The sequence below is a fragment of the Eurypyga helias genome, unplaced genomic scaffold, assembly GCF_000690775.1.
Source record: "Eurypyga helias isolate BGI_N326 unplaced genomic scaffold, ASM69077v1 scaffold6064, whole genome shotgun sequence".
Classification (NCBI taxonomy): domain Eukaryota; kingdom Metazoa; phylum Chordata; class Aves; order Eurypygiformes; family Eurypygidae; genus Eurypyga; species Eurypyga helias.
Genome location: NW_010245521.1, coordinates 4,250 through 17,613, shown reverse-complemented (window position 1 = coordinate 17,613; position 13,364 = coordinate 4,250). Strand labels below are relative to the sequence as shown.

The 13,364-nt window shown below is 40.2% G+C and overlaps 1 protein-coding gene across 1 annotated transcript; it reads left to right on the top strand.

The window, feature by feature from the left end:
* Positions 1-2: 2 nt before the first annotated feature.
* Positions 3-6,164, top strand: NDUFAF5 (NADH dehydrogenase (ubiquinone) complex I, assembly factor 5). The gene is made up of 10 exons (XM_010150095.1): positions 3-31; positions 250-313; positions 932-979; positions 1,079-1,182; positions 1,642-1,681; positions 3,422-3,619; positions 4,149-4,209; positions 5,459-5,542; positions 5,879-5,961; positions 6,078-6,164. Exons 1-10 carry the CDS (start codon positions 3-5, stop codon positions 6,162-6,164), a joined length of 798 nt encoding a protein of 265 aa, XP_010148397.1.
* Positions 6,165-13,364: the final 7,200 nt, after the last annotated feature.

Genomic DNA, 13,364 nt, shown 5'->3' with positions numbered 1-13,364 from the left:
GGATGGCGGACAGGGTGTTCGACATCACCAGGTGAGCCCGGCCCTGACCCACACGCCGCCCTGCAGCGGCGGGGGCGTCCCCAGGGGAGGAGCTCGGGCTTGTGAGCGGCCTTCTCCGCACTCCCTAGCGCTTGATGGGTTCGGTTGGAAAAGGCCTTTGGAAGCGCACGGGCAAAGCTTAAGGTAGTCTGAACCTTCAACTAGCTTCAAGTCTTGATTGTGTTTTATGTTGCTGAACTCATCCTTCAGAACCTTTCCTCTTGCTTTGGATGTTGGCTCTGGAAGAGGTTACATAGCTCAACATTTAACCAAGGTACTGGCTCTTCATGCTTAAAAGTGTTTAAAATAAGTACGTATTTATTTGTCTGGTTAAAACAATTCCCTGACTCTTGATGAGGTAGACACCTCCCCCCCAGTATCTGTAGTCAAAGACGCGTGTTGTCCAGCTTGTTACTCTGTTGCTGCTGAAGACTAGACAGACAGGTAGCGCAGGGGAGGTTATCTGTTTTCTGGCAGTTAACCTTTCATGGGCAGATGCATGTTTTTCAGTCAGTCGTTGCTGATTGAAAACTTGTTAGAAGTCTCCGTAATGATATTTCTTTTTTTCCTCTGAAGAAGAGTTCATGTCTTGTGAACCTAGATGTAATAAGGTACTTCATTGGCTGTTAATCAGTGCTTTAAATTTGACTGAACTTAAACCTAAAAATGCAGTGTGTTTTCTGATAGGACTTTTGTCTCAGCTGTTTTCCCTACGAGCAATTCCGAAGTGTTATGTTGGGGGTAAAAATGCTTTCTGCTTTATGTAAAGTTTTATTGAGTGTTAAAGACCTTCCTTCCAACTTAGAAATATGTGTAAGTGTTCCAAAAAATTCCTAATCTCAACTTGTAAAACAGTTTGAATATTTGATAGACTTCTTAAATTTTATTTCAGGAAATCGTTGAAAAACTTATTCAAGTTGATATTGCAGAGAATGCTTTAGTAAGTAGCTTTCTGAATGCTAATGTGCTTTAATTCCGTAATACAAGAAAGCAAAAGAAGTGAGTGTCTGATGTTGTATTTCTTCTAATCCAACATTAGAAAAATTCTGTAGAATCTGAAATCCCTACGGTCAATGTTGTAGCTGATGAGGAATTCCTTCCTTTCAAAGAAGATACATTTGATCTGGTTGTTAGCAGCTTAAGGTATGCATCAATCACTTATTGGCATTTTATTTTTTGGTTAAAAATGTTTAATACTGTGCTTTTCAGAGTAACTTTAAGAAAAAAGAGAAAGGTTGATAGTCCATTAAATGTCAATAAGAAATATACTTGCATAGTTAATATGAGTGTATATCTGGAAAAACATCTATCCTGGTGATTCTTATTGGTTTGTTTGTTTACCTTCAAAACACATGTAGTTTCTTTCTCTCCTGCATTTTGAATAACTAGTCTCCAGGACTTGCATCTCTTCAACTTAAAAAAAAAAAAAAGCTGTTTGTATCAATTGTAGTTTGTATTTATTATTATTTTTCAGCAGGCATTTCAGAACTTTCCCAGCTTGAGAAACGAGTTTGTTGCTTTGGCTTCTGAAACAGATAATGTAACAATTGCCTGAATTCTGTTTAATATGTGATTATAAAATGTGCTCTTCTGTTGTTTCAGTTTGCACTGGGTGAATGACCTTCCTAGAGCTTTTAGAGAGGTAAGAAGTTGTTTTTCAGTGTAAGAATCAACACTTGATGTTACTGGGATTCAGAGCGCTCTGTATTTCCAGGTCATCTTTAAATGAGGGGCATGGAAATAGCTCATATTGCCTGCAACAGTTTTCTTGCAGTATTTTTGGCAGTTTGAGGAGCATCAGTTGATATTTCTACTCATTTACGGACTCAGATCAATTTGGAATAAATAAGTGAAACAACATGTTAGTATAATATTTCATAGTCTCAATAGCTGAGAGAGTGGTAGCTGAGGCAGTGCTATTTTGTCGTGTGTTAGCTCTTACTATTTGTAGTCCCAAAGTTTTCTAAATCTAACTTCTCCAGAACTGGTGTATTGGTTTTGTCTCGGCTGCTTATTTTTAAATACAGCTTTAATGAGGTAAAGGCTCTTTCATTTATTCTTTTTAAATGAAGTAAATAAATACTTGTTGAGGACAGAAAACTGTTACTAAAAAAATTTTATTTTAGATTATTTCGGCTCCTTCCTGCAGGTGAAAACCTTTTCACATTAGATAACTTGGGTGTAATAGCAGGGCATATTTTAACCAGTTTGCTGTTTTTTCAGTTATTTCAAATTGGCTGGTCATTTTGGTGCTATTCTATTGCCCTTTGGTATGAATAGGGCTTTTGTGCTGTTATGGAAATAAAAATAAACAGCAGAATGCCTTCAGCACTTACAAAAACAAAACCAAAAAAAGGCTTGGAAAGAAATGCATCATTTTCTTTGGAATTTAATAGTTTGGTGCAGTGTCAAACATTTTTACCTTCACAGTAAAAATAACTGACACATTCTAATGTCCCACAAATGGGAGGCAATGGGGGTTCTTGGGCAGCTTTCATTATGAATGCTTGTATCCTACTTGCACCATTGACTTTAGAAACTGTTTCCAACTGCTTACACTTTAAAAATGGCCTCTTAATTAGTATAGGAAAGGTAGCTTGATTAAAACTTATTTAAAAAACAGCATAAAAGATTTTTCTTTGAAATCAGTAAGATAAAAACCTTGAAGCTTTTGCTGTCTTGTTACCTCTGATAATGTAATAAGGCTCTTCGGGATATGTAAACCAGGGATCGTTGCCAAATCTTAAGGAAAAAAGAAAACATAAATTTCTTGGCCGTCTCAGTAGGAAGGGTGTTAGGACTTACTAGACAAGAAAGCAGCTTGTCAACCTTAGCATTTGAATCACGATATTGCTCTTCTGATTATGTTTACTCCTACTTATTTTTAACCAGCCAGAATTGCATTACTCAATGATGCGTTCAGAAGTGCAAAGATGACTACTAGAAACTAAGGCTTCCATTTCTCTTAAGCCATTAAAAGGTATTTTTGCTGCTCTGTTCTGAGAAAGTAAAAGTAAGCAGAAGCTATCTTAATCTACCTTATTTTCAGAAATAAATTAATTGCGAATATTGTTTTAGGAGTATCCAATTGCAAGTAGCTTTATCCTACGTTTCCCCAGTGCCCTTTATATTTCCTGACTGCAAGAGTAATTTGTAGGGATTCACTCCTTAAGAACAAACAGTCTCTTTCAGACAGATTATTTATCTTGCGGTGTTACCAAAAGCTTTGGCGCAGCTTGCCTCGTGGAATACAGTAAATATTAAAAATCTATTTTAACTATTACAACGATTGCCTTTAAGTTAATTAAAAAAAAAATAGTCCAAGGAACTTCTTAGTTACATAGGCTTGATAACAAAACCCATTTTTTTTTCTGTGCTGTAGATTCACCAAGTTCTTAAGCCGGATGGAGTGTTCGTTGGTGCAATGCTTGGAGGAGACACTCTGTATGAGCTGCGCTGCTCTCTGCAGCTAGCAGAATTGGAGAGGGAAGGGGGGTTTTCTCCCCATGTATCGCCGTTCACTGCTGTCTCTGATTTGGGTCACCTGCTGTCGAGAGCTGGCTTTAACACCCTGACTGTGGTAATTATAAATAAGAGAACAATCAGATGGAACAATCCAGAATATCAGAGCTGCTGGTATATAAAAAGTACTGTTTACAAATGCGTTAGTAATGTACTGCTTCCTTCTGCATGTTGTGCCCGTTGCTGATTAAGGTTCTGAAATTGCCTGGACAGCCTCTGTTCTTGGCTTCACTGTGATGAATGAAACCAACGGAAGTGTGTCTTTGGCTAGCGGCCCAGTAGAGGTTGGATGGTGGGTCTTGAGGAAATGTCAGAGAATGTTGGACCCACTTGAAAAAACTCCAGTCCATCTCGCTGTTTCTTCTAAAACCAAGATGAAAATAATGTAATTTCAATTAAAATCTGATTGCATTTGGGCTACTAACCAAAACTTTTCAGAAGTGTTAAGGCAGCGTATTCTTTTGAGAAATGCACTGTGTGAACAGAAGTAGCAAATGAGTAGTCTGTTAGCAGCTCTGAAGGCTAGCATAATGCTACTGTTTATTTAGCTTGATATGTACTAAAACTAAGCTTCCCAATTCTTTTAGGATACTGATGAAATTCAAGTTAACTACCCAGGGTTGTTTGAAGTTATGGAGGACTTGCAAGGCAAGTATATACTTTATGGGAACACAAATGTTTTTGATATCCGTGGTGCAGACACAGAAGAGTATCACTGTTTCTTAATTCCAAATCATAGAATGGTTTGTCTTGGAAGGGACCTTTTAAAGGTCATCTAGTCCAACCCCTCTTTGCAATGATCAGGGGCATCTTCAGCTTGATCAGGTTGCTCAGAGCCCCATCCAGCCTGACCTTGAATGTTTCCAGGGATGGGGCATCTGCCACCTCTCTGGGCAACCTGTGCCATTGTTTCACCACCCTTATAAAAAAATTTCTTCCTTTAAAAAAAAAGTAGTAAATAAGTAATAAATAAACATTATTGTCACAGTGGAGACATTACTCTTGTCCTAATTTCTAGTGAGTCAGGAGATTATGCCTGTCAGCAGATTTGTGTTGGAAAGCAGAAGTCACAGATTTTGTATTTTGTGGTCTGCTATGAATTTTCTGCTTCCCTTGTACTCTCTTTTTTTGTGGGCCTGTTCAGTGTAAGCTGCTGAAAAGCCCCAAAAGAGAAGGAAGCATATATTCCACATAATTTTTCCTGTGAGCCTCCCTAATTACCAGGACATTTGGGAAACCTCTTTGGAATGAGAATAAATGGACCCTCAAATTGGAGTCTGCTGGGGAAAACAAAAAACAATCAGGATGCTTAACAACTGAGTTAGTATTCTGATGGCATTTGTCATGGGTTGTAAAGCAGTCACTCATGCACTCGGTTGTTACCAAGCAGTTCAGGGCATCTTCTCGCTCTGCATCAGCTGCTGTTGTTTACAGTAATTCCTTAACGAAAATAAAGGTTTGGTTCTCTGCAGAAACATTCAGATGCAGTAAGTGATTAAAGAGATGGGTTATGGGTATTTTATTTCTTAATAAAAATCTCCTGGGATAGTCACTTTGCTTGTCCAGGAAATAAAAAAAAGTGGTGAGTCTGAATAAACACTTTGTACTCATACTTAAAATAAGTCTAAAAAACCTAAATTTTTGAGGACTTATGCTGAAGAAGTAATAATTGTAAATTAATCCTAGCAATACAAACTGTAAATTACAAAGCTCTGGCATTAAAAAGCTTGGATTCTTATGAGTAAGAAACCTAATTACTTGCAGTATGTAGTTCTCTTACAGTGAGATTCAGAGGATTCTCTACTTTGGTTTAATAAAAATCTGTCATTAGAGCATGACACTTAACTCATGGCATATGCTGTATCTTCTTTTTCTTAAAGCTAAAACATATTTTTAGGTATGGGGGAGAGTAATTGCTCTTGGAACAGAAAACCGCTGCTGCACAGGGAGACAATGCTGGCAGCTGCTGCAATATACCGAGGTAAGTGTTTGAGAGGTAATGAGTTAATCTGAAATGACCTTAAGAACACACTGTCTCTTTTTCTGCCCTCTATGTAAAAATAATTAAAAAAAAATAAAAAACCCACATAATTTTGGAATAGAACAGAATACCATTATCGTACAGGTATTTTCCACCTTAATTATAATGACAGGATTTGAGCTATGTTGATGCACCAGTATGAGGTATTTTTATTGTCCCAAATCTTTCACCAAGCGTCACGATGAGTGTGTCATACTTAGTTCTAATGTTCTGAGAACTAAGTATTTCTTAGAACTGCTGTTCTGTGTATCTTTTTCCCCTCTCCTTTCCTAACAGAAATGTATGGAAATAGCGATGGCTCAGTACCTGCCACGTTTCAGATCTTCTATATGATTGGCTGGAAATTCCATGAATCACAGGTAGTGTGAAGCTGAACTATTTTCTGTTGGAAGGTTCTTCTTAAATTACTGATGCTTTAAAAGCTTTTTACAAAATATTTTAACTTAAAATTACCCCTATATTTTTTTTTTCTTAGGCAAGACCAGCCCAGAGAGGTTCTGCAACAGTTTCATTTGGAGATCTGGCAAAAATAGATGGACTACTTTCAAGAGATAAAAAATAGATCTTCATCAGAAATTATAGTTGTCTTGAAGCTTCTCTAAAGCTTCTCATTGCAGATAGTCTTCACTTGTGCTTATTTTGTGACGACATTCTGAAATTATTACAATATACAGGCAGCAGGGTTGTTTTTGTTTGTTTCTTGCTGCCTGTGCCACAACATCCACTGTGTACAATAATGTTCATTTTTTGTGTCTAGAGAAATATTTGAGCAGTATTCTAAGTTGAATACATGCTGTCCCACTTTTTATTAAATTACTCTTCTGAAATACAATGTCTCTTCTAGTATTTCAGTATCACAGACTGCTCCAGGTATGACTTGCTATTCTTGAGTGTCTTTTTTACCCTGTGTTATTTTTTAATTTTTCCTACAGGATGGTAGACCATAATAAAGAATAGTACTTGGTGGGAAGTGTATTTATAGGACATCCTGTAAGAGAATAGCAAGTACACAGATCTAAATTATTAGGTTTTGTGGGTTGGAAATTATGAAAGTTGCTGTCAGTTATTGTTTGAGATTGGAGTGTTTGAAGTGGTTGAGCGAGCTGTGTGGTATAAAAATATCTCAGGTTGCTACCCTTCACCTACAGCCCTCGTTCAATTACTTCTCCTTTCACCCCCCAAAGCTAGAAATGTTTCTGAACATGAATAGTAGAGCTCAGCCATGAAGAAAGCTGATGCTTCCGTGTAGCTATAACCAAATGCATGTGGCATGATTTGACTTAATTTACTGAAAGGAGTAACAAGGAGAAGAGTCACCTGGCACTCAGATAGGCCTGTACGTTTCCAGTTAATGAATTGGCATTCTCTGGGGTTGCTACTCTCCTGGAGTTCCCTGGTATGTTTTTTTTTAACCTGTTTTTATCTCATTTTTCTCTCATTTGAAAAATTAAAGGTGATGCTTTCAGATAAATACTGGTTTAAAAATACATTTACATGTTACTTGCTGCTTTTCTAATATCAGAGGGAGAAAAGCGTGAAGCATACTTTTCTCTTCTTAGCCGTGACATGGAGCTATGACACTTCTGTATATAATTGCATTACCAGAAACTGATATTAGTTACAAATATGGCTGATTAACCTGAGGGGATTAGAAAAAGCAAACTACTCAGTGATTTCACTTGATTTATAATGCTGGTAGAGAATGGTAGAAAGGAAAAGCATGAAGGATCTGTAACGAGGTATACTGTTCCATCAGCTTTATTGGCGTACCTCTGTGTTGTATGGGTACTGGCGAAGGGAAAGCTGCTCTAGGCTCGTTATAAGGAGGTTATCCAGCAGGTGGAGTGTGACAGAATGGTGTGGCACAGGCCAGATAGGCAAAGGAAGCAGAAGCCTTCCTATTCTGGCAGGGATTATTGAATTATGATTCAAGGACTGATACAGATATTCAAGTTAGCTCCTAGTACTTAACCAATATTCAATTTCCAAATTAAGGGAAATGCTGTTTAAAAAGAAACTATTTATGCAGTGTTCAGCTGGCTAGTAGATCAATTTAAGGACCAAATTTGGGAGTTTGTTATCTGTCAGGCTTTGACTTTGAATGAGAAATGGGCAGAGGAGGTACAAAACAATACGATAAGGAGGGAAGGTATCTTCTGTCCTGCTTTTGCTTTCTAGCCTAATCCATAATTATTAAAGTGGACTGAGCACATCTTCCATTTTCCTTAGAAAAGAACAATAACCCTATTGGAAAAAGGGGGAGAGGCTGTAAGTGGTCTGATAACCTTTCTAGCCCTTAATTTTAAGACTAAATCTAAAAGAAGAGCTTGTTTCTGAAAGCCTCCGTTTTTTTCATAATACATCAATGGACTTAACAGACAATACTGCATCTCTCTGTCTTAGGATTCACCTGTTTCATGGGGTAACTCTCCAGGTCCCCAAATGTACATTTCTATCAAGTTGTGTTTCAAATAACTGTGTAACTTCGTGGTTTTGCTTTAGTAGGTTAGTTTCTAGCCATTTGAGCTGGTGGTTGTGACTCAGATATGTTAAAGGAATGAGGAGGTGGAATGTGCTGGGTAAATGTTAATTAGAAAAGTGCTCCTACTGTGCTTTTTTGAAGCACTTACTCAAGTTACAGAGAAAAGGAAGGATATGCAGTTATTTAATTTCATTTTCCACAGATGGAATATATAAACAGCAAAGTAGCTAAGAAGGTGGCTTGGTAATGGGGGAGTGTAACAGGGAGAAATAGAGGAGTTTTCTTCCTAGCACTTGAGGGGAAGAAAAAAAGTTTAGATAATTCAATTAGCTTGGAAAAGGGCTGGGGAGTAGTAAATATGGCATTGGAGCAGTATTGGTTGGAATTAGGGGGCATGCAACTGACAGATGAGGGGTTCATTTCTCCGGCTGACCACATTTGAATAACTGCATTTTCTGTGTGTTTTTAATGGCAGTTATTTACATAGTATTTCTTCTTGGAAATCGGGGTTACTCTGGCTTCCGTGAGTCACTTTGTATGGCACTTGAAAGAATAGCTTTTAAAAAGTTAGTTTGCTATGAACAGATGTTTTGTCCCATCAGGCTATGTTGTGTTTTATCTTCTTCAGATTTGGGTCTCTCTGGCTTTCTGAAACTGTAATGAAGAATGTGGTTGCCAGTTGCTAGTTGAGAAATTATTTTAAACTCTGGGGTGCACTTAAAAATCAGCTTTTAGAGAGTAAGTAACTTCTAAAAAGTAGTTGCTAAGGTGACATAATGTCTCTTGTAAGTTTGGCTTTTAAAATCTTTATGGATAATACAGCATGTTTTTCTCCTGATTGCATAACAATGAAAAAAGAATTTTGGGAGATAATTATTTTGACGGATGAAACATTAGGAGCCCATAAAAAAAGTTTAGAAGCAGCACATTTATACTTAATGAACAGTAGTATTTTTGAGCCACAGAAAGATTCTGAGGGTCTGAGTCACAGATCAGTGAGCATGCTTGTACAGTGTCTTTGGTTACAGGATCTGTCATGTATAGTTTTATGCAAGTCCACGTAGGATATAGGGATGATAATGAGGCCCTACGTCTTGTAACCCACACGTTAGATTTTTGCCATTTCTGTGCTTTCAACAGACACAGAATTAGTGAAGTTAAAACATGTGAAAGGATTCTTGATTATCTCTAATTTATAAAAATGTCATTAGCAGAAGTTCAGAAGCAAACCATGCCAAATCAAATTTAACTAGAAATAAATATGGATGATAACTTTTTTCTATGTTTTCTTGAAGCAAGCTAAAACTGAACAGTGTCAGTGGCAGTGGGGAGAAACACACTGATCTTTCATATGGTGTTTAGTTTGAATTTCCTGATGCAAAGATCTGATCTAGTGAATTGAATTCATTAGATCTTCTTGTTCAAGAAGCCACATCAACAAAGCTAGCATGTATGCTAAGCCTCTTAAATTTTCACTTGTCTCCCGAAGAACTTAATACTCACTTTTCAAAGACGTGATCTATTTTGGAGCCATTATTTTGGGGGACTACAGTTATTCTAAGAGGTTGATTGGAATCAGCCACAGTACTGAAGCCAATATGTCCTGTATAGCTACTCAATTGATTTCCTCAATGTCTTAAGTGCCCTCAGGTGAAGGAAAAAGAGAATAAAAATACGAAAAAGAAAAACCTGAGACAGTTTTAGCCAAGGCTGCATTATCAGTGTGACGTAAAAAAACTGAAGAGAGTGCATGAGCTTGTTGTAAAGGGGGAAAAAAACTTGTGACTTAAGTTAGAATTAAAGTGGTTTGATTTATTAATAGCTTGTAATGGAGTGGTAGTCCGTGCACTATACATGTGTGATTAATAGCAGCAGTATAACCAATAAATGGCTGTACCAGACCCTTACAAAGACACAGTAAACACCTTCAGATATCTAAACACCCTTCCACAGCAATGCCCCATGAGTTTGCAGCTACATGGTCACATCTATCCCCTTAACAGGCGGTGTGGGTTATAAGAGCCCACTCTTCTCGGAGTACATGTTTATCCTGATTTCAGCTGGGATAGAGTTAATTTTCCTCCCAGTGACTGGTACAGTGCTGCATTTTGGAATTAGCCTGAGAAGGATGTGATGACACGCTGATGGTTTGGTTGTTGCTAAGCAGTGTGTTTACTAAGTCAAGGACTTTTCAGCTTCCCGTGCTCTGCCAGTGAGGAGGTGCACGAGAAGCTGGGAGGGAGAGAGCTGGGACAGCAGACCCAAACTGGCCAAAGGGACATTCCATACCATGTGACATCAAGCTCAGGGTATAAACTAGGGCAGTTGGCCGGGAGCAGCTGGGCGTCGGTTGGTGGGTGGTGAGCAGTTGCATCACTCTTGTCTTCCTGGGGTTTGTTTCTTTTGCTCTTTTTGTTGTTTTCCTATTCATTACAACTTACTATTTTATTTCATTCACTAAACTGTTCTTGTCTCAACCTGTGAGATGTTTGACGTTTGCCCTTCTGATTCTCTCCCTGCCACTGTGGGGGCGAAGGTGAGCAAGCAGCTGCGTGGTGCTGCTACTGGCAAGTTTAAACCAGGATGGTGGTACCCTACTTACACCCACATGTGACGATGTGGATGCTGTAGGTGCGTGATCCCTCTGCTGTTCCCCACGCTCCCCTAATCCACCCCTCTGTTGGGGTTACACCGCACGGGGTGGTGTGCTGACAGCCCAGGAGCGGTCACTGCTTCTTGTCCCTGAACTGTCAGCCCACCAGCAGGCCCACAGGCTACTCCTGGCTGCTGGGGAGGGTGCCCCCTCAGGACTTAAAGCTAGAGATGCCAGAAGGGCGTCTTCACAGAGTCAGGCCACGTTTTGCCTGCTTCTCTCTTCTCACTGCTAGGAATTTCGGTGCTTTTTATACTTGATCTTAAGTGAACTCCTTTTTCTCTCCTTTCCTCCATCCCCCTCCCTCCCCAGGGTCTCTGTAAACTACCTGATTACTGTTGAATGTGGCTGATGGTTGGCTTCATTTTCAGCCTTACCAGATTTTGAGCAGTTTTGGATTTTCTGTTCACGCATATTGCACTCGTATTTCTACCTTAGCAGCTGATGTCGTCCAGGCTTTTGGGCCAAGAGGAAGCTGCGTAGGTTTCCTCCATGATTTGGAGCTGGTTCTTGGGGTACAAGGTACACTCCTAAAGTAAGAGACAAAGTCCTCGGAGAAATAGTTTGTTTGGAACTTTGTGTTGGAGCAGTGATGATAAATACCGGGGAGTCTTGGCCTCAGAGTGTTCTCGATAGTGTGGAGTGTATCACAATGCAGCAGTTTTCTAATGATAATTGGTAAGGAGGCTTCATTTTTACTGCCCTAATGAATCCCAATTTTGTGTTCTGTAGGGATTCCTTACACTTCGTACAAGTAGAAGTGCAACCGGAATGAGAGATTTCCCACTTGGTGTGACTTCTGATCGTAGATGTGTTCTTTTAAGGTTGTGCCCACAGTTTGTGAGACTACATCAAGAAAACAAAGAATAAAACTAACCTTTGGAATGAATGTATTTACCATGAAAATTTCCATGCTTCTGACCAAGTGTAATTTCTGGTTTCATGGATGTTGCGGTTTAGCACTCGGCCGCTTGCTCACTTCCCCTTCCCACCCCCCCACTGGAGGAGAGTTGGAGGAAAACACAAGGAAGCTTGTAAAGTTAAGAACTATTTAATAATTGAATATAAATGGAAATTATAGTGATACTACTAATACTAACAATACTACTATTAATGAGTAACTAAACAAAAGGTAGAACATGTGATACAATCGCTCGCTGCCTGCTGACACAGCCAGGCCTCAGAGAAGCGATAAGAGAGCCCCAGAGAGACAGTATGACTGGGAAAACCCAGCTGACCCCCCTCAACCCACCAACACGTGAACAAAAGAGCTAAAGACCGAGCTGGCTAAAGTCTTAAGGACCCACCCCTCCCAGGCCACTTCCTGCCTTAAGAACTGGGCACGTGTACATGACATGCTGCCTTAAGAACTGGGCACGTGTACTGAGCATGATGTGCCGTGGAAGGAAACACTCCCTCGGCCACCCTGGGCCAGTCGTCTGCACAGGGAAGCCAAGCAGCTCTTTCTTGCCTGAAACCAGCACGTTCTCCAACCCTTGTTTCATCCTATTTACGCCGTGCTCAGTCCCACACTATTCCATATATTCTCGTGAACCTGCTCCCCCTTTCCCATCCCGCGTAGATATCAGTGCTTTAGTCTATGGACCATCTTGGCACAATGTCCATTAGCCCGTGACTTTGGGTTCCATCAGGTGTGGTGGGCACTTGGGACAGGAAAGGTGAAATGTCATGTGGGATCATTGGGCGCTGAAGCCAGGTCAGGTCACTGCTGCACTTCTGGCAAGGCTTGAGCTCTGTAGGTTCAGGTGATCTCTGCCAGAGTGATTCCTACAACACCAAACCCAGAACGAGGCTTAGTTACAGCAGTTAATGTCCATCATGCAATTTCATGATGGGCTGTTTTCCCCCAGAATCAAATCTTGAGGCACACATCAGACTTCCCCATCTTCTCTCCTTACCCACCGCGTGCGCCCAGGTCCTTGAGTGAAAGAAACCCCACGGGTGAGGAGTAACCTGGACAGTAACCCAGGCAGGAGTAACCCAGACAGTTTTTCCCAAAATAGTTTAAACTATTTAACTACAGGGACTTTATATCCTTCTACAGTATGTAAAGGATTTGATTGGGCAGGGTCAACATGATTGACAGATCCTCTGGTGTTGACTAACCAGGTGGCTTTTGCCAAATGTGTGTCCCAATGTTTGAGAATTCCATTGCTCTCAGGGTAGTCTTTTAACATTCCGTTGCACCGTTTGACCTTCCCAGGGGCTGGTGCCTGGTAGGGGATGTGATACACCCACTCAGTGCCGTGCTCTTTGGCCCAAGTGTCGATGAGGCTGTTTGGGAAATGAGTCCCACTGTCTGATTCAACCCTTTCTAGGGTGCCCTGTCACCACGGGACTTGCTTTTCAAGGCCCAGGATAGTATCTTGGGCAGTGACATGGGACACAGGATTATGTTTCCAGCCATCCCGTGGTTCCTTCCACCCTTGTGAGCGCATGGCACTTGCCCTGGTGGGTTTTGGGGACCGTGATATAGTCAACCTGCCAGGCCTCCCCATACTTATATTTCAGCCATCGCCCCCCATGCCAGAGAGGACGTTTGCAGCATGTTTTCACAGTCATGAATAACCTGTGCAATGATGTCCATGGTCAAGTCCACCCCTCGG

Bases quoted from the DNA above. Each gene is read 5' to 3' on its own strand.
- NDUFAF5 (XM_010150095.1), top strand. From the start codon at position 3: ATGGCGGACAGGGTGTTCGACATCACCAG. The intron at 980-1,078 runs GTAAGTAGCTTT...ATCCAACATTAG, and splicing joins ATATTGCAGAGAATGCTTTA to AAAAATTCTGTAGAATCTGA. The intron at 5,543-5,878 runs GTAAGTGTTTGA...CTTTCCTAACAG, and splicing joins AGCTGCTGCAATATACCGAG to AAATGTATGGAAATAGCGAT.